The sequence below is a fragment of the Protopterus annectens genome, chromosome 7.part0 (genome assembly GCF_019279795.1).
Source record: "Protopterus annectens isolate FY-2018-M chromosome 7.part0, PAN1.0, whole genome shotgun sequence".
NCBI classification, from domain to species: domain Eukaryota; kingdom Metazoa; phylum Chordata; order Ceratodontiformes; family Protopteridae; genus Protopterus; species Protopterus annectens.
In genome coordinates, this window is record NC_056739.1 from 125,439,980 (window position 1) to 125,465,175 (window position 25,196).

General features: G+C 39.8%; 1 protein-coding gene across 1 annotated transcript in view; it reads left to right on the forward strand.

The window, feature by feature from the left end:
* Positions 1–25,196, forward strand: part of UHRF1BP1 (UHRF1 binding protein 1) — a 1,147,688-nt gene that overhangs the window by 875,782 nt on the left and 246,710 nt on the right. Inside the window, exon 17 of the mRNA XM_044076560.1 lies at positions 19,258–19,408. Within this exon, the coding sequence (XP_043932495.1) occupies positions 19,258–19,408 (151 nt within the window). The remainder of the gene's footprint in view (positions 1–19,257; positions 19,409–25,196) is intronic.

Here is a 25,196-nt window from a genome sequence, read left to right on the forward strand (position 1 = left end):
ATGGCAATAGTAGCAGCTCGTTTGAGACAACTGGGTTTTCGGGTGTTTCCATATCTAGACAACTGGCTCATTACCACCTTGACCAGGCATCTGCTTATAGAAGAAAGAGTCTTGCTGCTACAAACTTGTTCTTCATTAGGTATTACAGTAAACCTTCACCACCCTCAAAAATTGGACTTCATAGGAGCAAACATAAATACAGTCGAGATGGTAGCATGTCTTCCATCGTAAAGAGTGATGACTATAAGAGATCAGGTCAGAAAGTTACTACACAATTCAATGGTATCTGCTTGAACAGTACTTCAGGCTTTGGGCTGGATGGCAGCAGCGATAATACTGGTTCCACTAGCGAGATTCCACATGAGAGTATTACAGTGGCTTCTGGCGGTACAGTGGTCCATCCTTCATCAACCTGTGTCAGCCACGATATGGATTGTGAACACTTGCAAGAGGGATCTGTCATGGTGGATTCACTCAGAACAGCTTACGTAAGGCCATTGCTTTGTCCCCCCCACTCCTCAAGGCCACAGTGACCACAGATGCTTCCCAGATAGGGTGGGGGGGGGGGCATTATAGGTTCATAGGTTGGTACTAGGCTATTGGCCCTAGGGCCTATACACGCCTAGCCATAACAGTTCCCTGGCTGTTTCTCCCACACTATTTACTTTCCCGAACCCCTGTCTAGCAGGGCGACTGACGTGATCCCCGGGGTGAATTTCCTTTCTCCCATCCAATCATCAAGGTTCCTTTTGAAGAAGGCCAAAGAGGCGCTCTGCTTGACATGTATGGGCAGTCTATTCCAGAGTCTGGGGAGTCTCTGGGTCAGGAACCTATTCCTCCAGCATGTTTTGTTTATTGTGAGGACAAGGTTTAGATCCCTGGAGCGTGTGGCTCTGAGGGATGGGGATTTCTTTAAGTGTAGCGTGTCCAACAGCTCTGGGTTTGACATGGCCTTGTATGTTAAGCAGAGATCACCTCTGAGTAGACAATATGCAACGGAGTATAGCTGAAGTTTTTTAAGGCGGTCAGCATAGGGCATCTGCTTTAGGCCTGTGATTCTTTTAGTGAGGTATTTTTGTGGCCTTTCCAGTTGTTGGAGATGTTTTGAGAGGTACATACCAAACGGGGCATTATATTCTATAATGGGTCTAATGAGGGATGAGTACAGTGGGACAATGACCTCCTTTTTTCTGGATGAAAAGCCCTTAGTGATGACGTGTGCCACATAGAAGGATTTCCTGACTGTTGTGGCAATGTGATTATTGAAGGTGAGACCACTGTCCACCTGTGTCCCTAAGTCTCTTATCACACTTTCAGTGTTTAGTGTACTGCTATCTGTGTGGTAATTCACAGGTACGTGTTTTTTACCAAAGGAAATAACTATACATTTCTTGGCAGTGAGCTTGAGCCCATGGCTCTGGCACCAAGCATCTGTTTCTGTAAAGCCCTTATGTAGAGTATCCACATCATTTGGGCATTCAGTTATGGCTCCCAGTTTGCAGTCACCTGCAAACTTTGTTAGCCAGAGTCCCTTAGTGTTGGCCTGTACTTCAGAGAAGTAGATGCCAAACAAGAGCAGTCCCAGGACTGAACCCTGAGGTACTCCACTTGTCTGGAGCTGGATTTGGAGTCGGCTACTTTTACTGTGTGGGTTCTGTCCGTAAGCCAGTTAGCAACCCGAGTGACGTAGGGATTAATGCCCAACTTAGTAAGTCTATCTATGATTCCAGAGTGGGGGATGGTGTCAAAGGCCTTGGCAAGGTCCAGATAGGCTGTGTGGACCACCTTACCCTCGACCACGGCTCTGGAGACTATCAAGTCTATCAGGTGCACGAGACAAGCTCGGCTCTTCACAAACCCAAATATTGTCTGGGAAAAACAGTCCAAGGCATGTGGTCTTCTCAAGAAGCCAAGTCACATATAAATATCTTGGAGATGAGAACAATGCTACTAGCATTGCAAGCCTTTCAGAATGCTCTCCCTTGTGGGACAGTAGCGATTCAATCAGACAACATGTCACTAGTCTGGTACATCAACAAGCAAGGGGGAACCAGATCATAGCCGTGATGTTGAGAAATGCTTAGAGTGTGGCAGTGGGCAATCTCGACCAACCTGTTTCTAGTAGCAATGCACATTCCAGGGAAGGCCAACGTGAAAGCAGACAAGTTGAGTAGGTCCATCATTATGCCTAACGAGTGGTCCCTCAATCAGAAAGTGGAGGAAGATGTATTCTGCAAGTGGGGCCACCTTACTGCAATCTTTTTGCATCCCCTCTGAACAAGAAATGCAGCAGCTACTTTGCCCTGATCCCCCCATTGGAGGAGACCCTAGGGATTCTGTCACTCATGATTGTCCTCCCAGTCTATTATATGCCTTTCCCACTACCTCACTTATCCCCACATTTTTTTCAGAAAGCAAACAGGTTGAAGAGAGAATTCATCTTCATTGCCCAGTATTGGCCTAGACAAATCTGTTTTCCCTTTATTTGGCCTCACCTATGGAAGAAGCCATGGACTCTGGATCCAATTCCAGACCTTCTGTCACACCTGTTAGTATACCTCTCAACCTCTTAGAGCAAGGAATTTGGACAAAGCCATAAATAACAGGGGGGGGGGGGGCAAAAGGACACAGAAATAGGGACACTTCAAATACTGCAAACTTACACACTTAAAAATTTATAGAATAACAGGTTTTGCATTAGAGTGAATTTTCTGAAGGGTATGAAGTCTGAAAGTCAGATGTCTGTCATTATTTTATGACTTCAGACCTCAATGATTTGCCAGTGTTTTGCCAGAAAAAACACAATTTTATGAGAAACAGACCAAAAATATGAGGCAAAAATCTGGACTTTATGCAAAAATCTGTACAGTTGATAGGTATGCCCCACAGGAATCCCTCATCTGAACATTTACAGTCTTAAGCTAACAGCTTGGTATCAACAGTTCCACTAATAGCCAGACAACCTATGCTGTCTTCACTAGTGCACCATATCCTGCTGTCTTCCCATAGGCTGTCTACACGAAAGTTGTACAACAGTAAATGGTGGAGATTCATGTATTGGTCTCAAATGATGTAGACCCTTTTTCAGTTCTTATCCACTCTATTTTAGAGTTTTTAGCACAACTGTTTAACAAGGGGGCAGCATATTCTACAATAAAAGTACAATTAGCTGCAATTTGTAACTTTCACATTGGATTTTATGGTTCCTCCCTTGCTCTACATAAACTATGCAAAGCTTTCTTGAGAGAGATCCTTCACCACCTTGGGACTTAAATCTAATATTACAGAAGATTATACAGCCTCCCTTTGAACCAACAGCTACATGTCAGCTTAAATTTCTCTCTTGTAAAACCATATTTTTGGTAGCCATTATGTCAGCAAGGAGAATTTCTGAGATTCAAGCCATGTCAACCCAACCACCTTATTTAATCTTTCACAAAGACCGGGTCACTTTATGTACTAACCCTTCTTTCTTACTAAAGATAGTTTCAGAGAATACTATCAACCAATCCATTAATCTGCCAGTTTTCTTCCCTAACTTCACCAATAAAGGTGGATATATGCTGCATTTGCTAGATGTTCATAAACAACTATGTTTTTACCTTCATAGAACAAAGGACATAAGAAAACAAAGCCAATTGTTTGTCTCTTTCCCAGAAAATAGATTGGGTCTCCCAGTGACCAAGGTAACTCTAGCTTAAATGGCTTACGGACTGCATCTCGTATGTTTACAAGGGTCAAGGTTTAGAACTACCAAAGCCTGTTCAGGATCACGCCACCAGAGAAGTGGCCACTTCTGCAGTTTTTCAGTCTATATCGTCCATGGATGACATTTGTGCTGCAGCAACCTGGGCTACCCTTGATTTCCAAGGATCGAGCCTCTTTCGGTTCAATGGCTCTTAATAATATCCTCCCATGAGGCCACCCAGGAAAGCAGGTAGCTGCGGACTCTGTCCCAAGTATGAGGATAAAGTGAAAATTGACATCAGATAAAATAGTTATGTACTCACCATAATGTTCCATCCGTGTTGTCCATTTTCACTTTTTCCTCATGATCCTACCCACTATTCCCTATCCTTTTTTTGGCTTCTGATGAAGCTTGTTGACCTAAATTTGTTATTGGCTGTTGTGAAAGACAGAAATAGTCTTACCCTTGTATAAGATAATTTTCTGTTCTATTTTTTTCTATGATTATATGCAAACAAGATCTGAGGTGATTAGGAGAGAGGCATTATGAGTAAGAGAGGGTGCTCAAGAGCGTTTTGGTTGCCACGAGCTGTTGCAACGGCCAAGTTGGATCCGAACCAAAGTGTGAGGAAAAAGTGAAAATGGAGACAACACAGATCGAACGTTATGATGAGTACATAACTATTTATTTTTTCTGCTTGTGCTATGTGTAGGTACCTTAACTGTGTACCTCTGAAATACCCCTTCAAATCTGGTATTCCCAATCCACCTTGTTCTATTGGAAGAATCATCTTATCCCTCATGACTCTTGCTTTCTTGCAGGATGTTGGTACTTCTCCTCCTCTTAAAGTACTGTTAAACAAAACCTTCCAGATCTTTATAATTTTTTTTCCTCCTAAGTTCCAAACTTCCACAGGAATACCATCTATTCCTGGGGACTTACCTGCAGGTTATACATCATCATTTTTATCTCAACTCCTCCTATTCTGTTAGTAATTGAGCCTCATCTACCTCTAACCTTGGTATATTTAATTATTATGTAAACATTTCCATTCGTACCTTTTCTTGATTTCCATATTTCTCTGATTTGTAAAGACTTTCATAGAATTTCTGAAACATTTCTAATACCTCTACAGGATCTCTTGTTATCTTCCTTGTTTTAGGCTCTGTAAGCTTGGTGGCAGCCTTTTCTACTTTCTGTTGCCTGATTCATCATGCTAAAAGTTTTTGTGCTCTAGAGTTATTAACAAAAAACAGTTGCTTGACAGCAATCTTTCTAAACTCATGCATATTATGGAGGTAATCCTTTATTTTCTGTTTAGCATCCTTTATTTTCTGTTTAGCATTCTACAGTTGCTCCTATTGTTCTGAGATCCCCCATTCTGCAGTAATTTATCATTTGTCAGTCCCTCTAAACTCCATTTTAACTTTATCCCACTCACTAGCTATTTATCCCACTAACTAGCTATATTTTCAGAAAAACATTTCTATCTACTCTAAGAATAATTTCTACTATCCATTCCTTAAATTCATCTCTTTTCAACAGACAAGTAGGAAAGCACCACTGTCTCATTTTTATTTCATTGCCCTGTGCTTTTAGTTTAATTATTGGCACAAGAACAAAAAAAGTTATTGGATGCATATCAATCCATAAATGTACATGTTCGTTCCTGTGAAATGTAAATTCTGTCTAGCCTAGCCCAGTTTTTGTATCTTGGGGAATAATATGTAAATTTATTCCAAACTCCTAATACTGAATTTACATCTTCCACACCAAATTTTTCATAAATTTCTTCAAATATCTACCCTGCTTTGTTATATTTTCCCCTTCTGGGCCCCCAGCCACATCTTCACTGTTGCAAATGAAGTTCCAGTCCCCATCTGTAAGTAATATTCCTCACTGACAGCTCATTATTACTCCCAGAATTTTCTTAAGCTCCATTATATCAGTTTTAGGTGGATTAATATTATTATTGCTCTTTTCCTTTGCACCAGGTATGTGCTGAATAAGCATTCGGAAGACATTTCTTTATCAAATTCACATGTTAATTTTTTCCAAGTATGTCTCCTGTAGCATAGCTATTTGCACTCGACAGTTTTTAATATAGTTCACTGTTTTCTTTTTTTGTATTTAACAGTAAGACCATTGACATTTAAAGACATTACAAAAATTTGTCATTGTGTTAAAAAATTATTATTCCCACTTTTTATGTGTTGCAGCTTTTTTGTTAAATGTCTAGTTCCAGCTTTTGTGTTACATGCATACACTGTTTAGCAAGCTGATCTTTTATGCAGTTGTTTCTTCTCATACCCATTTGAGCCTATATCATGTTTTACAGAATGTTTTGTGTTGTTGAAAGCCATCAAACAAAAAAACACACCCCGAAACCCTCTTAAAACGTAATAACTTAATACTAACACAAAAAAAACTATATACGTCTTTAGATATTGAAGTTTTATCCTCCTAGTAGGAGCAAGTGTCTCATACTGACAGCCATACTGTTAGACTTGAGTTAACCAAAAAGGATTGTCCATGCTAATATGCATGGTACATCCTGTGCTTCTACTAAGTGCTGTCTGGTTTTGTCTTGTCTTTGTCTCTCCCAGCTTGGCAAACACTTGAATGCTTTCTGAAAACATTATCTCCAGCATTTTTCTTCATCAAATTGTCTCTGTGGAGACATGAGAACCAGATACATGGTTGCATTTCCAGCATACTGCCAATTCTTCTAATGAACTCTTATGCTTTTTTTTCCATCTCTCAAGCATCTTCTGTTGAAACATTGGAAAAGGTTTCACTGGCACAGTCTCTCTGTGGTCTTTATTACCAGAAGAACAAGAAGCAGAATCAGCTTCTGTTTGACAGCACATTTTTGTTAGACAAACATTTGTAGTTCCTCCTTAGCATGTACTGCATCAAAAATGATTTTCCCTCCAGGAAAGAATGTTTTGAAGATAGCTGGGTACAGCAGTTTGAATCTCACGCTTACTTCTTGACTCCTCTTCTGCCTGGTGTACAGTGAGTAATCATTCTCCGTAAACACTCTGCTGTCTCCCACATTTAGTACTTTGTCATTCTGCCACAGTTTTGTCAGAATTAACAACTTCTGCTGGTAGGAGTGCATCTTTACTATTAAAGGTCTAGGTTGCTATCTAGTAGCCACATTTTGAGCATACAAACAATGTGCCCTTCCAGTTAACAGCTCCTGCTGTGGAATACCACTCCAGTTGCTTATTTGTGTTTTTTATAAAATTAATACAGTCTGTTCCTTCTAGCTTCTCTGGTACATCAGAAAATGTAAGGTTTTCCCTACCTGCTCAGTCCTCTAATACTGTTATTTTTTTGAAACATCTCTTTTTGAACAGTCTCATATTCAGCCAGCCTTTTCTTCATTTCAACCTCTGAGTTTTGCAGTTTTATCACCTGATTTGAATATCTGTTTAAAGCTTTCCATTTTTTCCAGCTTTTTGTTATTTGAATTGATATACATCATCAGTGTTTTGTTTATTTTAATCAGGTCTGTATGCAGTTGTCTTATAATTTCCTCTAGGTTACTTGAATTTATGTCAGGAACTTGCATTGCTTTTTGCTGAACAGTTGCAGCATTCTTCTCTGGCAGTGTTTTTTCCTCACTTTTTGTAGCTGATTTCCTTTTAGGTCCTTGGTATTTCTGTTTTCCTGGCATTCAGACAGTTCACCTACTAGCCGGTTACTAAAATTTACCCAGAAATACAAGTCCACTGGCTTTCTCTGCTGAGTTTCTGTTTTCATACTGGGAGAGCTTGAATTAAGCAGTTATTCAATATTCAATGTGCAGTCATCTCGGAAATCCATCACGTTACTCTTGGTATAAAATATTTATGCAAACATTTCCATGCATAAACCTTCTAGACTTTGTTGCATGCATTTTTGTGAACCAAAATTGCCTCTCCAGTCTCTCTTCCCTAAATTTCTAATTTCCTCTGATTGCTTCTTACGGTTATCAAGAAAAATGTTATACACCCTATTAATTATCCCTTTTTTAACAACAGGTTTTGTTCTAGACTCAACCAAAATCTTTATCAGAACTAGTCTTTCACTTAGCACCCCCAACTCTACTGTTATCAATACCTGGTAGGGAAGGCAGTCTCTAAACTGTCCAGACTTCTTGGCCTCATCCCACTTATGTACAGGTAGATATGTTTCTGCTTTTCAACTGTTGCTTTTGTTTTATCTTCATTAATTTTGTATCCCAAAAAAGTATTGGAACTGTCTCAAAATATTCATTACAGAAATGTCCTTTCCTGAATATTTCAAATCCAAAATAATGCCATCCACAAGTAAAGCTATTTTCCTGATTACCATAGCAGTTATATCCTTGAATTTCTTAGTCCCGTATTTATTTATTTGACATTTGTTGACCATGAAAGTCTAACTAGAACACAGCTTATTTTCAGCGGAGGCCCTGGGAGAAATGCTCCAGACGTATGCATTTTGAATATAGGAGAAAACTGGAGCACCTGGAGGAAACCCACATGAATGCAGCAAGGACATGCAGACTGCAAAGAAGGCACCCCAGCTGCGAATTGAACCGGAGAACCTCTTGCTGTGAGCCGACAATGTTAACCGCTGTACCACTGTGCCGCCCAAATATTTTTTCTTTGCCAGTGGTTCTAAATATAAAAAAATAACAAAGCAGAAGGAGGGGCACCCCTGCCTGATTCCACTGTTTAAACACAGTTTCTCAGAAAGGAATACTCCCACTTTAATTCTTGCCTTCAACCCTTCATGTATCCTCTTAATTAACACTATTATTCTATCAGGGAATACAGTTAAAATTCCAGCTGACATTATCAAATGCTTTCTCTGCATTAAGACCCGCTGACAATAGCAGTATTTTCTTACATTTTGCTTCCCTTTGGATCATCATTGTTGTGTTAATGTCAAATGTTTGCCTCCCTTCCCCTCCACAAAGCACATTGATCCATATATATCAATTTTAGCAACATCTTTGCCATTCCCTTGGCTAATTTAATATAAACACTTTATAATGATGGTCTGAAAACTGTAATGAGTCTATATGAAGCTGCAACTCATGGGTCTTTGCCCTCTTTGGGTATTTAAGCCACCACAGCTTTTTCCAAGATGTTGGTGCTTCCACCCTTTATTAAATAGTAAACAAAACCTTCCAGATATTTATCATTTCTTCCATCCTAACTTGCAAACTCCCTCAAGAATAACGTCTGTTCTTGGAGACTTCATTGTAGACTGATTCTACATCATCGTTTTTATCTCATCTCTTCCTGTCTTTGCTATTTATTGTTGATCCTTATCTGCTTATAACCTTTGCGTAATTAAGTCTTCCATAGATACCTCCATTTGTGTCATTTCTTGGTTTCCAAATTTCTCTGCGTTATACAAATTTTTACAAAGTTTCCTATATGTCTATAACACTGCTGTAAGATCTCTGGTTATTTTTCTTGCTGAAGGCTCCCTAAGATTGGCAGTAACCCTTTCTGTTTTGTTTCCTAAGTTGTAATGCTAAAATTTTTGTGCTATGGATTTATTATCAAAAATAGTTCCTTAAAAGCAGCCTTTCTGAGTCATACATATTATCCAAATACTCCCTTATTTCTGCTTTAGTACTCTGCAGTTGCTGTTCTTCTGTCAGATTCCCCTTATTCTGAAATCCTTTAACTTAAGTTAGCCCTCTAAATAATTCTTGTTACTTTTTTCCTTTACTTCTTTCTCTTTTATTTTTTCTCTATTTTAATCTCCATTTTCATTTTGTCCCACTCACTAGCTATCCCTTCTAAAGAAATTTCTACCTTCCTTAGTAAAACTTGAATAATTCCACTGAATATGTATCATATGATTGGAAGATCATATGATCAAGACTGAAAAGTTTGAATCTCAGAATGTTGAACCAGCTTCTCCTCTGGAAGCCAGCAATGTGAACAACAACGTCTTTGGATGGGAAAAAGCCCCACCCTGCACCCCCACATCCCCTGCATATTATATATACTAACTCCAAGATCTCTCCACATTGGGGAAAGGGCAAACACCCAACTCCAAAATGTTACAAAGGAGAATCCTGTTCAACATTCAGAGATTTAATCTCCTTCTCGATTGTATGGTCTTGGGCAATAGGAGGTAACTGCCATCACTAAGTTGTAATGAGTTAAATGCATCTGTTAATAACAAGTAAAAAACACCACTGTTTCATTTTTACTTCAATACCCTGCATCTGTATCTTAGTTTTTATTGGTGCATGATCTAAAATAGTTATTGGATCTGTGTCAAAGCTTTCAATTAAATATACATGCGCCTGTTAAATATAATTTTTGTCTTTTTTAATTTCTCCAAATCTTTTGGGTTTCTAATACCATGATGAGAATAGACCCCATTCCTAAGTCAAAGTACAATTAAAGTTCATGAAATTAGTATTGTTTCAATCTTTGATGTCAGCCAAAAGTGCTTTTCGCAGCACCCGCAATGTGCCAAGTAATAACTCCTCCTGCAGTTCATACGGAGTTACAAGTATTGGTAACATATCTAAATATGATTGTAGATTATTTTTTGTAAGACCCATTGCTCCTACTACTATTGGGACTGTCTGAGTATCTTTCTTCCACATTGTTCTTATTTCTGTCTGCAAATCCTGATATTTTATGACTTTGTGTCTCTCTGTACGCAAGACACTGTAGTCACTGGGTGTGGAGATTTCAGTAATCAGTGCTACTTTTGTCTTCTTTTCATGGACCACTATATCTGGTTCTCTGACATCTATCTTTTGACTGTTACTAATGGGTGATCCCATGTGATGGGTAGACTTCATCATTATCTATGATGCTTTGTGGTTCATGTTTCCAGTGTTTTTCAGCCACTTCAGTACATTAATGTTTGCACAGTACCCAGTGCAGCAGTCTTGCCACATTATTATGCCTTTCAGTGTACTTCTGCCGTTAGTATGTCACAACAAGCAACAAGGTTTGCGACAGTTTCCAATTTGGTTTTACAAAACCTAAATTGGTCTGTTTCTTCCACATGTTCAATGGACTTTGTAAACCAACTTGTACTCAGCCCACTATCTTGAGCCGCCAATATTAACCTTTCATCTCTTGGTTTGAATTCACCTCTCCTTAACCATTCCTGTGTTTGTTCCTGATCAACATGAGGTTCTTCTAGATGTTTTCTATACCTGGAACTATATTTATGGATTTTCCACATTTCTTTCCTTCTCATCTGGTCCTTAGCCTAGTACCTACCTATGAACCTATAAGGTGATCGGCCCTGGGACCCATATAAGCCTAGCCATAAAGGTTCCCTGGCTTTTGCCACCCAAGAAAATTATTTTCCTGTGCCCCAAGTGCAGAAGTGATCCCCAGCGTGAATATTCTATTGCCCATCCAATCGTCAAGATTTTTCTTAATGAGGGCCAATGAGGAGCTTTGCTTGACATGAATGGGTAGTTTCTTCCAGAGTATGGGAAGTCTCTGGGACAGGAATCTATCCCTCCAGCATGTTCTGTTTATTGTGGTGATCAGGTTTAAGTCCCTGGAGCGTGTGGTTCGGAGAGATTGGGAAGTGTAGCATGTCCAACAGCTCTGGGTTTGACATAGCCTTGTATATTAGGCAGAGTTCTCCTCTGAGTAGGTGATATGTGATGGAGTAGAGCTGGAGTTTTTTGAGACGGTCTACGTATGGCATCTGTTTGTGGCCAGTAATCTTCTTAGTGAGGTATTTCTGTGGCCTTTCCAATGGTTGTGTCTTGTGAGATACATGCCAGACGGGGCTTTGTACTCTGTAATGGGTCTGATGAGGGATGAATAGAGAGGAACAATAACCTCCTTTTTTCTAGAGAACCCTTTTGTGATGAGGTGTACCACGTAGAAGGATTTCCTGACTACTGTGGTGATGTGGTTATCAAGGGAGAAACTACTGTCAACCTGTGTCCCGAGGTCTGTTATCACACTTTCAGTGTTTAGTGAATTACCGCCTATGTGGTAGTTCATGGGTACCAAGTTTTTCCCAAAGGGGATGACAGTGAACTTCTTGGCATTGAGCTTGAGGCCATGACTTTGACACCAAGCATCTGTCTCTGTGAGGCCCTTTTGTAGAATGCCTACATCAATAGGTGATTCTATTATGGCTCCAATTAACTCACATATCCAGATCCATCAAACTTAAAGAGAAGACACATATTATAAAGCATATTAAAAACCTTCCTATCTAAATAATGACTTAAAAAATTCATATACAAATCCTAGACTTCTATCATCTTAATCTATTCATACTTGTATTCTTAAGATGATAGAAGCCTAGGATTGGTTGATGCTTTATATTTAAATGAATTTTGACCACTTTGTTCTTAATGGTTTGATGAAGCTCTGTGTGAAAGCACTAACCTATTTTTAACAAATACATTTATTTTAATATGGTTGAACTGTTTGCCTGGTTCGTGGACTGCCCTGGGATACTTTTTTGGTTTTATTGCTTTATTTTGGACAGTTCCACATTTGTCCTTCATGGTGCGATACTCTGCTTGGTTTATTTGTTTAGACCAATCAGGTATGTTAAGCACAGACACTCGCTCTCCAACCAGAAAGAGTCAGGAATCAGTGCACTCTGCTCCTACTCTCACCAGGATCAGAATATAAGCACAGATTCTAAGCTATCACCTATAAAGCAGTTAAGCTTTCTGGTGATCAGCAGTCTCCAGGAAATAATGTAACTTCGCTCCTCTCACCAGGAGAAAACAGAAGCACTAATCCCAAGATGACTACTGAGAGGCAGAATGTGGGCTCTACAATAACTGGTGGTCTTGCAATAGATGCTTAAAGGTAAGATGAAAAATAATGGTTTATCCTAAATACTGCAGTGTGCACTAGAAGAGTTAGATGTGAAAGTAGGTAACTTAAGTTTTACCTGTCTAAAAGTTACGTTTTAGTGGAGAGTCACTATTTTTAAAACAGCAAAATAGATTGAAAGGGTGTGGTCACTTTTGTATTCTGGTAGTATGGAATACAGTAGGATGGCCAATAAATTTAAATAGCTGAAGGGGAGTGATTTCACAAAGTGATAATTTTGTGCTTACTCACACCAGCCAATAAAAGCGGAGAGGAAATGAGTTATATGGTCAAATTAACATAAGAGGCAGGCAACTCGAAAGACAGTGGTGTTTAAGAACAGAAACATTTCTGTCTGACTCGCAAGAGACAGGCTGTGGTCTCTTTTCAAGTTTTAGTATGCAGTTAAAAGCAGAATACAAGTAAAACACAGTGTAAAGAAAACAAATCACAGTATACAAAATAGAAAAAGGCAATAAAGTAATACAAAACACAACAAATAAAAAACAAACGAACCTTTCTCTTACAGCAAACTGTAGCAGAATCTGGGTGAGCTTTTCCAGTAATATTCTTTCTTTTGTTTTTTAACACATTCAATTGCTGCCTGATTTTTATCTACTTCTGGATTGATTTCCATTCCTGCTTGACCCCGATATGCTTCTGCTAGATTAAGCAGAGAAGTCACCTTAAATTTATTCTCCTCTTGTTTCAAAACTTTCACTACATTTGGGTCTTGTGAGGTCAGCAGATGTGTGGGAGTCTCACAGTTACAGATCTATACATGTAATCAATTTCAAGGAGGCCCATCCCTCCTTCGGAAGGGGGACTATATAATCTTGGTATGCGCTGATTTTTATAAATTATTTGTTGAGCATGAAGCATCCTTCTTGTTTTCCTGTCTAATCAATCCAACATGTTTTGGGGCCAGTCACTTAGTCCAAAACTGTAAGTTAGGACAAGAAGAGCAAATTGGTTTATAGCTTGGATTTTGTTCCTAGATGTCAACGCTGTTTTCAGGATTAATTTAAGTCTTCTAAAGTATTCCTTACTAAATTTTGTTTGTGTTTGTTCATGTTTTATTGTTGATCCTTCATCAATCCCCAAATATTTATACACCCCCTCTTCTTCAAGTTCTTTTATATCACATTATTGTCCCAAACTGATGTTTTCCTGGTGCTGCAGTTTTCCTGCTTTAAAGGTTGCTTTTGTTCATTTATCAAGACCAAATGACATTCTTATATCATTTGAAAAAGTCTCGACAACTTGCAGTTGTGCTTTCAGTTCCTCATGTGATGAGCTATACAGCTTTAAATCATTGACAAAGAGAAGATGTTGTTTTGCAGGAGTCAAATTATAGTTATGGCCTACACTGTTAAGTAGACAGCTTAGTGGGTTGAGGCCAAGAAGAATAGCAGCGGTGACAGAGAGTCACCCTGGAATAGCCCCCTTTGAATTTTTATCCCTGGGATAATAATTTGTCCTTTATCCTGGCTTAATTGCAAAGTGGCCTGCCATTGTTTTATGGTCACTGTAATGTATTTGATCAGTGTAGGGTGCATCTTATACATTTTAAGGTTCATAGGTAGGTACTAGGCTATTGGCCCTAGGGCCTATATAAGCCTAGCCAAAAATGTACCCTAGGCTTTCGCCACCCAAGAAAATTATTTTCCTGTGCCCCTGTCGAGCAGAGCCACAGAAGTGATCCCTGGGGTGAATTTCCTATTTCCCATCCAATCATCAAGATTTTTCTTGAAGAGTGCTAATGAGGAGCTCTGTTTGACATAGATAGGTAGTCTGTTCCAGAGTATGGGAAGTCTCTGGGACAGGAATCTATCCCTCCAGCATGTTCTGTTTATTGTGGTGACAAGGTTTAGGTCCCTAGAGCATGTAGCTTGGAGGGAGTGGGATTTCTTTAAGTGGAGCATGTCCAACAGCTCTGGGTTTGACATAGCTTTGTATGTTAGGCAGAGATCGCCTCTGAGTAGGCGATATGCGACGGAGTAAAGCTGGAGTTTTTTTAGATGGTCTGCGTAGGGCATCTGTTTGAGGCCAGTAATCCTCTTTGTGAGGTATTTCTGTGGCCTTTCCAGTTGTAGATGTCTTGTGAGGTACATACCAAAAGGGGCGTTGTACTCTATAATGGGTCTAATGAGTGATGAGTAGAGGGGAACAATGACCTCTTTTTTTCTGGATGAGAAACCTTTTGTGATGAGGTGAGCCACGTAGAAGGATTTCCTGACCTCTGTGGCAGTGTGATTATCAAAGGAGAGACTACTGTCCACCTGTGTCCCAAGGTCTCATCACATTTTCGGCATTAAGTAGACTACCAGCTATGTGGTAGTTCATGGGTACAGAGTTTTTACCAAAGGGGATGACTATACACTTTTTGGCATTGAGCTTCAGGCCATGGCTTTGACACCAGGCATTTGTCTCAGTGAGGCCCTTTTGTAGTATGTCCAGATCGTTAGGAGTTTTGATTATGGCTCCTAGTTTGCAGTCATCTGCAAACTTTGTTAGCCAAAGACCTTCTGTGTTAGCTTGTACTTCAGAGAAGTAGATACCAAACAGGAGAGGACCCAGGACTGAACCCTGTGGCACTCCACTTGTCACTGGTCTGAAGTCCGATTTGGAGTCTGCTACTTTCACAGTGTGGGCTCTTTCCATGAGCCAGTTGGCAACCCATCTTGTGACATAGGGATTTATACCTAGTTTAGTGAGCTTATCTATAGTTCCAGAGTGGGGGATGGTGTCAAAAGCCTTGTCGAGATCTAGATAAGCTGTGTGAACCACCTTACCCTCATCTATGGCTTTGGTGACTGCTTCAAAGAAGTCAATCAGGTTTAGGAGACATGATCTGCCTTTTACAAATCCGAACTGGGTAGGGTCCAGAGTTTGGAGATTACCAATGTCTTTGTTTATGAGTTCCATGATGATACATTCGATGGCCTTGCAGACCAGGCTCATCAGGCTAATAATTGGGTGGTAGTTCCTGGGGTCCGTCATGGCTCCCCCTTTGTGGAGTGGGATAACCATCGCGATGTGCCATTCAGTGGGCACAAAGCCTGAGGTGAGGCTATGATTGAACATGGTACTTAGGTAGGGTGCCAGTTCATTCTGTAGTTCGTGTAGAACGCAGCCTGGGATATTGCCAGGTCCCATGGATGCTGTGTTCTTGGCTTTGGAGAGTGTGTTTTTTACCTGTGCAGCCGTGATTACAGGAACTTTGCATTCTTTCGGTATAGAGCTGGGCCCTCTAGGGGGTGAGAGGGGGGTAAAGTTAGCACTGAACCTATCTGCCAGGATGTTGGCAATATTAGTTGGTTCTGTATATTTAGTGCCATTGTGCTGTAACTCAGAGCAGATCTAAGTGTTGCCATTGAGATTCTTGACAGAGCTATAGAATGCTTTGTGGTTGTCTTTAGAGTCAGTGGCAATTTTGTTTTCGTAACTAGCTTTAGAGGATTTTATGAGGGATCTCAGCTTCTTACCGAGGTTGACCAGGGAGTTCCTCCAGTCATGAGATTTTACTCTTTTTTACAACAGTTTATTTCTTCTGTTGTAAGTTTCTTTCTTCTGTTGTAGTAAGCAGTCTTTTATTCATGAATGTGGAATACTATCAAATGCTTTTTTGTAGTCAATCCATGCCATACTTAGAGTCTTCCCCTTTTTACAGTTCTCCATTATGACTTTATTTAACAACAAATGATCCTTTTTTCCATATGACTTTGTTTTGTTGCCTTTTTGTTTTACTGCCATAATTGAGTTTTCTTCTAAATAACTATAAACTCTATTGGCATCATTTCCCATGTGTAGTTTATATGTCGTCGGAAGGCAAGTTATTGCTCTATAATTTTTAGGGTAGCCTGCAGGTTTACTCTTAAGTGGGAGCATTGTTTTTCCTGTTAGCCAGGTTGGTGTCTGTTTGGTGTGTGCATATAAATAGTTCTTACTCATGGCTAAATCTTCATGCAAAGATGTTTAATACTTTTAACCAAAAGTTAGGTACTTCATCTGGGCCTGGCGTTTTCCAATTAGAAGCTTTTTTTTAACTTTGTTTCAATCTCTCTAGCTGTTACTTCATCCCATTTCATATCCTGTACCTTTAAACTTCTTATTCTTTCTTTTACTTTATCCATTTAGCATCTTTATGTTCCACATGATCTTCATAGATACTTCTCCAAAATGTATCCATTTCTTCTTTTTTGACTGTCTGTCAATTCCTTTTACCTAGTTTCCCAGTTCTCTATAAAACTTTTTTGGGTCATCAATAAATTGCTTATTTTGTACTTTTCCTTTATATTTATCTGAGTACCTGCTAAGTTTTTCTACGTGTACTGAGATTTTTAGCTTATTTGTGATAGTGCATGATAGATCCTGGTCTGTTCTAATTGCATTGCTTTTATCACGTATATCTTTCTTAGTATTTTTATTGATCTAGATCCTCTTTAGTTTTCTCTGTTCAATATTTCCATGATGGTATTTGATTTCTCCCCTTTCTCTTCCTCACTTCCCTGTGTTCTTGTGGTAGAACTTTATCAGTTATTAATTTAGCTGCACAGTAATATATCCTGTTTACTTCTGTTATGTTGCATGGATCTCTATGGGCAGTCATAATTACTGTGTTCATTTGTTTTATCAAACTTCTGACTTTTAGGGTTTTATTGACCTTCTGCAGTCTGTTTCTTTCACTGATCTAAATATGTCTATCTAGATCTATTAAATCAAGCAACTCTTCTCTTAGCTCATTTTCTTCAAAACTGAGGGCACATTTTTTGTTTTCCATTTCCTCGGACATTCTATAGAAAGTTCTATAGCATCTTCCTGTGGCACCGTCCTATCTAGCCCAGTTGTTGTACTTTGAGGAATAATATGTAAATTCTGTCTCTGTTCCTGCTACTGAATTCACAACTTCCAGGGCAAAATTTTAATTTCTTCAGAAATGTATCTTCTTTAGTTATATTTTTTTCTTTCTAGGTCCTTCTGATACATTTCTGCTATTGCAAATCAGGTTCCAGTCCTCACCCATAAATATTTTCTGTGGAAATCTTGTTCAGTGTGCAGCTATTGTGAAAGGCTTTCATAATATTTTCTTTGTTCATTGTGATATTCAGTGTTCCCTTTTTTCTTTCTTTTCTAAAAAAAAATATTTGTATGTAAATATTTTTTGTTTCCTTGCTGACTTTTTGGTACACCCATTTATTACTCACTTATTCCCACTTGTGGGGAGGGGTGTGATACTTGGTGGGCATGTTAGACCTCTGCAGTGCAAGATGGCAGTTCATATTTTGGTGTACTTTACTTATCTCTTTTGCTGTTTTTGGTTTTGCTGTTTATCAGTCATTCCACACCTCCAAGAATGAGTGGTCATTTCATTGTTAACACCAGGGAAATTACACTAACTCTGTATATCCCCAAGACTGTGCAACTCTTCTTCTGAGGGAAAGATAAGTGAGACACACAGCTTCACTCTATCTTGACCCTGGCCCCTACACACAGCTTCACTCCATCTTGACCCTGGCCCCTACAGGGCTAATGCTCTAATCACCTAAGATGCAATCATGGCTCAATCCCTCTGCACCATGGAGATAGACTGTTAGTCCCTTTTTCTTATATGCTTAAGATTCTTGGATATTGAGGAGGTGTAAGTGCATGCTTATTATAATCACTTGCATGTCATGTTTCAGCATCTACCATTTTAAGTGCATTAAGCTGCAGTGATTGCATTATTGTAAACATGATAGAGCTATTTCCCTTATCTGCTCACCTTGGAAAAGAAGTCAGCCATTACGTGTTCCTTCAGGTACCCCAACATGCCTTTTGATGCATGCTAGACCACTATGTAGACCTGGGTCATTGGCACTATAGATGGGATTACTTTCTCTTCACCACTTGTTTGGCCTTTGTGTGTGTGTGTGTGTGTGTGTGTGTGTGTGTGTGTGTGTGTGTGTGTGTGTGTGTGTGTGTGTGTGTGTGTGTGTGTGTGTGTGTGTGCGTGCGTGTGTGCGTGTTTGTAAAATTGTTGCCTTTGAAGAGACAAGTAATGAAACATTTTTTCATGTACCCTATAGTTTATCTGTAGGTATCTGATTTGGTCTGTAGTTTAGAGAAAGTAATTCACAACATTTAGTTGTAGGACTCAGAGCACACTGGATTTATTGCAAATTTTCAATGTCATTTTCTTGTCTGTAGTATTTTAGGTAACTTGTTTCAGTTTTTAAAAATTTGTTGAAAGTATGTAATAGCTGTCAGATAAGTACAGCATCAAACTGCATTTGTGTAACAGTATATATAGCTTATACCTTAAAAAATAGAACCTTCTTAAATATAGTATTGCTGTTGATAAATGTATGAGGGGCAGAGCTGTGGTGTAGCAACAATTGCTGCCTCGTAACAAGAGGATGTTCCTTTGATTCTCAGCTCATTCTGGGACAGACTAGTTTCCTTGCCTGCATGGGCTTCAGTGCCTTGTACCTACTGGCTTCTGGGATACAGTCCTTTGTCCATGTGACCCTGTAAAAGTTAAAGTGGTTATCAGAAAGTGGATGGGTGGCCAGATTTGTGCTGAGGCGCAATCTTGTTGTACCTATAATTTGAGGAGGCACCTTGCTGTGAAAAGGGAATTGAGTTAATGTTGCCATACATCAGTAAATCTTTTCTTTCTTTACATTCTGAATGAATTCTGTATTTATTTTGGCTAACCTAAGAATTTATGCAGTGAGTATTTACTTTGTCCAATTTCAGGCCTCTGTTGTAGTTCTCAAGATGTCGGATGTGAACTGCGGAATTGATGTTCGAGGTGATGATTTGGCAGTCATGGTTCAGGCTTTGGAGGTCGTGCCAGATCAGCTTGGTAACGTTGTGATGCAGCAGTATTTGGACAGCAGCAGTGCTGGTGAGCAGATCAGAAGCATTACCTATCATATGTAGCACGGCTAGGAGCTGCATGCAGAATTTGGGTGCAAGACAAGAATGTTAAGCTGCTTTAGCCCACCTCTGCTTCATGTTGTTACATTACAAAAGATTGCAGACATAATAGTACTTAAAGTAAATACAAATACAGAAGAAAAAAAAATTGACAAGTATATGTATAGAAAGAAAATGTCTGTTTGTGTGTGGTGTTTGCCATGCAGCTGGACAGGCTGAGTCTGAGTACTTACTAATCCTGTTTTCATAGTCTTTCCTGACCTTGCTTACAGTTATAATAGGTAATAAATGCAGTCTGTGCATCTACTTTTTTCACCTTGCATGATGTTTCTTCTTTGACTGTAGAGTTGCTATATATTTAATTAAGTCCCTTGCATGGTGAGTATCCTTGCAGAAAACCTGATTTTTTGATGTGTGCAATGTGGTGAATTAGGGAGATGAGTTTCGTACATTGGGATGTGTGATTTTCCTGTCTGCAGTTCGTCTGTCGTCTTCGTAGTGGAATTTTTCTGTATTCATATGTGCTTGCATGTTTGTAAACAGATAGTGTAACTGCGCATTTACTTACCTGTTCACATTTACACCAGGTAAGTAGGAAGATTCCCATCCCCTTTTTCGCCTACAACCAAGGCTCAGTGTGGAGCACATACTGAATTAAGTGCAGGAGCATTTTTCTTCCCTTGGCACAATGTACAAGTAGTCAAACTAAAGGAAAAGGAATCGACATAGTGTCACACACTCGCATACAAACATAAAATGTGTGCGGGAATCTGTAAACAAACCCAAAACTGCATGCTCTCTACTGTTGCAGAAAAGACTGATGATGTCCACAGCGCACTCAGTATTCATGTGGTCCTACTCCATTTCTTTCAGTGTCCTGTCTGTGTTGACTTGCAATGCAAGAACCTGCAGTTACTTTTTTCTCACGCTTACTTGATTTTTCAGACTCTGTTTAGTGCAGTGAGGCTGTGCTTTTCACACTCATGGGAGGAGAACTTGAAAAGGAGTGTCTGCTGGATAGCGCACCCACGGTTTTAATTTTAAATGATTTGCACTTTGGTCCAGGTGTCTACAAATGGTGAGGGTTGAGATGAATATTCCAGATAAGTAATAATAACAGAGTTTGTCCACTGTAATGATCATAAAAGTATAGAAATCGTCCAGTTGTCCTATCCATTCCATACTTCTTGGTAATAGATAAAATGTTTGAGTGAATGTAAGCTTACCCAGTCTTTGTTGGGGAATACTGCCTGGAGGTTAGGGGAGCAACATCTTCCACTGAAACTGCTAATTTGGCCATCACTGTCACTGACTTGCACCCATGGTATGGTGGATAAAAGCAGCAAAAGGTTATGTAGCCATTAGCGTTGGTTGTCGAGAGCCTGATACGTTCACATGATAAAACTCCCTACTGGCTTCCTGTTCATAATTAGGCTTTCCTCCAGTCCTGTTTATCAGAGTTCGCTAAAGGTCAAGAGAGGAAGTAAAGGCACAGACTTCTTCATTTGTTAGTTAGGAAGCAGTGTTAGTAGATATATGCTTTAAATAAGTTAGCCTTTAAAATGGGGCACCACAGCATGTATTTGGCTGTTAGCTGCTCATGTTACAAAATAGCTAGAAGTGCAGCACACACTGAGATGTCAGGAGTGCATGTTGTAAAGGAATAAGAAGCATAACACACAGGAAACTGTTAACAGGCCATCACAGCACATAGACATCTGTGATGAGTTTACTTTGCACAGGAGTAGGCACCACAGCACTCAGGCAGCTGTCATCCAGGCATGTTAAACAAGAATGGGCTCTGCACCACACAGGCAGATGTCGTGTGGGTGTGTGTGTGTGTAACTGGAATGGGCTCTGCAGCACACAAGCAGAAGTTTGTGTGTGTGTGTGTGTGTGTGTGTGTGTGTGTGTGCGCGCAACAAGAATGGGCTCTGCAGCACACAAGCAGATGTCTGTGTGTGTGTGTGTTTAACAGGAATGGGCTGTGCCGCATACAAGCAAATGTGTGTGTGTAACAGGAACGGGCTCTGCAGCATGCAATCAGATGTGTGTGTGTGTGTGTAACAGGAATGGGCTCTACAGCATGCAAGCAGGTGTGTGTGTGTGTGTGTGTGTGTGTGTGTGTGTGTGTGTGTGTGTGTGTGTTTAACAGGAATGGGCTCTGTAGCATACAAACAGATGTGGCGAGTGTGTGTGTATGTTAAAACCAGGTGTGTGTTTGTTAACAGGGATGGGCTGTGCAGCACAATAGCAAGTGTGTGTGTTTTTGTGTGTGTGGCAACAGGAATGGGCTCTGCCGCATACAATGCATTGTGTGTGTAACAGGAATGGGCTATGCAGCATGCAAGCAGATGGTGTGTGTGTGTGTGTGTGTGTGTGTGTGTGTGTGTGTGTGTGTGTGTGTGTGTGTGTGTGTGTGTGTGTGTGACAGGAACGGGCTTTGCAGCACACAAGCAGATGTCATGTATGTATGTGTTAACAGCAATGGCCTGTGCCACACACAAGCAAATGTGTGTTTTGTGTGTGTGTTTGTGTGTGTGTGTATGAACAGGAATGGGTTTTGCAGTACACAAGCAGGCGTGTGTATGTGTAAGTGTTAACAGGAATGGTCTCTTTAGCACACAGGCAGATATGCATTTGTGTTTTAATGGGAATGGGGACTGCTGTGCACAGGCAGATGTCATGAATTTATGCTGCACAGGATATGGTACCACAACACACGTGCAGATGTCATAAGTTCATGTTATACAGGGATAAGAGCCGCAGCACATGTGCAGATGTTATACATTCATGTTTTACAGGAATAAGAATCACAGCAGAATGACAGATGTCATGAATTGTTACATAAAAACAGACAGCACAGCACACATGCATATGTAGTGAGCTTATGTTACACAGGACTAAGAACTGCAGCACACAGGCAAATGTCATGAATTGTAATACATAGGAATAGACATGCAGATGTCATGAGGTCATGCCTACAGGCATAGGTACCACAGCACCAATCCGGTACAGTAGCATATGTTCTAAGCAGATAAGCTCATCAGCATGAGGCAAACTAGGTTCTTTGCTATTTTCTGCTTTACTTACCCAGCCTGGGGGACTGGTATCCAAAGCCAGCATCTGTGAATCTCCCATTAATATTTACTAACGTAGACTACCAACAGTGAAGGTGCCAGCAGTTGGGACTTTGTGTGTGCGCGCGCAAGAGCGTGTGTGTGTATACGTGCCTGCTCCCAGTAGTAGGGACTGCCCTTGGAGAAGCCTTTATATTGTCTGAATTTCATCCATTTTCTTCAGATTGTCACCAGACAGGGCTGTGCAATGCAGGTATAATACTGATAACTCTCTTCTGGTCAAGCTGGTAGGATTTCCTTTGTTACTACAGATATTCTGTAAAAGGCAATTCTTGAATGATTCCCTGACACATGTTTAGTGGACTAGGATGCTGTCCTCCATCAAGCTCTAGCAGCTGCTTGAGCTTTCTGCTTGGCTCTTGACCTAGATATTGCTGATTCCCTTTTTCACAATGGTGAAATTAGTGTCTTGCACCTGTCTAGAAAAAAATGAAGCCTTGTGATGCAGAGTAGAAAAGATCTTCTTATGCTAAAACATAAAAGGAACTTTGTTAGCTACTGTAGCTGTAGTTTTGGATTACTGACTGTTATATGCTCTAATACCATATGATAGCTAAGAGTGAATGGCTGTAGCAGTGAATAGATCATGCTAGAAAACATAAGCAATCTTGGAGAGAGAGAGAGAATCTGGCACGTATTTATAGTCTTTGGTGTGACTTGTGACTTTACTGAATTTCAAGAAGTGCAAAGGTGACTAGACATAACATTCACATAGGCCGTGTTCTGAAATATAGGGTCAGCCTTTGCTTTTTTTTCCAAAACATTTGAGGGGATTCACAGATAACTGAATGGTCAGCTGACCATGAGTTGGTCAACTGCAGGTTTCGTCTATATATAACCTGCTCCAAGGTAATGTATTCTCAGATCATGAAGGATGACTGCACACTGACCAACACTATAACTTCAGTTCTCCCTGTGTGAAATCCGAAACTGGGAAAAAGGAATGCCATTGAAAAACATTTCAATTACTGGCTAGTAAATGCACTGCCTGGATGTCAGCAAAGAAGAATTTTGGAAAACCCTGAAAGAAAATCAATCGGAAAAGGTTAAGAGAAAACACTGTGTGGGAAGGATTCTGCAAATGTTCAGCAAAAAAGCAGTTCAAGCTTCAGCTTTGGTTCAAGAGATGACTTTCAGTAATTTGGAGGAAAAATAAATCAGCTGTACTCAGATGAATAAAATAAATGAAACATTCAAGTAATATAGTAATTCAAACAACGAAAGGCTGGAAAAAAATAGAAGAAGCCTTAACTAGCCATTCAGATGAACTGAGAAAACTGCAAGAATGAGAGGCTGACATGAAGCAAAAGCTGGCTGAATATGAGGTTTCTTAAGAAAAACTGTTTAAAAAATGGTAGAGTTAACAGACAACACACTCACAGAAAACGTGAGATTTTCTGCTGTATCAGAGAAACTGGAAGGAATAAACTGTATTAATTTTATGAAGGCATAGATAAGCACTGGGATTAGTGTTCCATAGCAGAATTTGTTAAATGAAGGGGCACATCAAGTGTATGTTCCAAACCTGGCCTTGAGAAAGCAGCCAAGACCTATATTAGTAAAGATGCAGTCATACCAGCAGAAAGAGATGATCCTACCAAAATTGTGGCAGAAGGGCAAAGTATTAAAAATTAGAGACAGCAGAGTGTAATGATTATTCACAGCACACCAGGCAGAAGAGAAGCAAATCTATCCCAGCAATCAGGGAATGTCGAGAGGCAGGTGGGATATTAAAGCTGCTGTATCCAGCTGTCTTCAAAGTGTTTTTTTTTTCTTGAAGGATCAATTAATTTTTTTGACACAGAACAAGATGTGGAGGAAAAAAATGTTTATCCAACAAAGAGTGAGCCTGCAAGGGGGGGGCTGTTTCTCATTCTGCTGATGGTAAGTTTCATAAAGAGACTTTGCTAATGAAACCTATCCCAGTGTTCCAAAGGAAATGCTCGAGAGACAGAAAAAAACATGCGTTGACTGAAAGAATCAGCAGTACTTTGAACTTGAACTAGAGTCCAGTGTATGGAGATGAACAGCAAGAATACTAGCAGCTCAAATTGGTGAATAAATGAAAGACCATAAAGCATGTTATCACGTTTGTGAAACATTGTTTTGCAGTAAAAAGTGGCTGAAGAACACTGGAATTTTGTTGGCTGTTAAACTTATGAGTGGACTGTAAATCATATACCCCACTTAATATCATGTTTAGAAAGACACTAAAAAGGGGAAAACTAATTGTAAGTAAAATAATTTTTTGGTTTTATTAGTATTTGTGTAAAACATTTAATAGGTTCGTATGAGTTTACTAGGCAAATGATAACAAGGGCCTTTTTAAGCCTAGCCATGCATCCCAAATCTCTGGCAAGTTCTGATGCCCTTGATAATTGTAAGCAGGGGCTTGGGAGATGAAACACTTACAGGTTGTCTATGTCCATTAGAGACATAGATGCCAATCCAGAGATGAATTTCCTTTTCCCCATCCAGTTGTCAGAACTGCACTTAAATTGGGTTAGATAGGAACTTTGTTTCACATGGATAGGGAGCCAGATATGGGGTAGTCTCTGGGCTACATACCTGTCTTTCCAGCAGGTCCTGTTTGTATCACAGGTGAGGTTTAAGTCT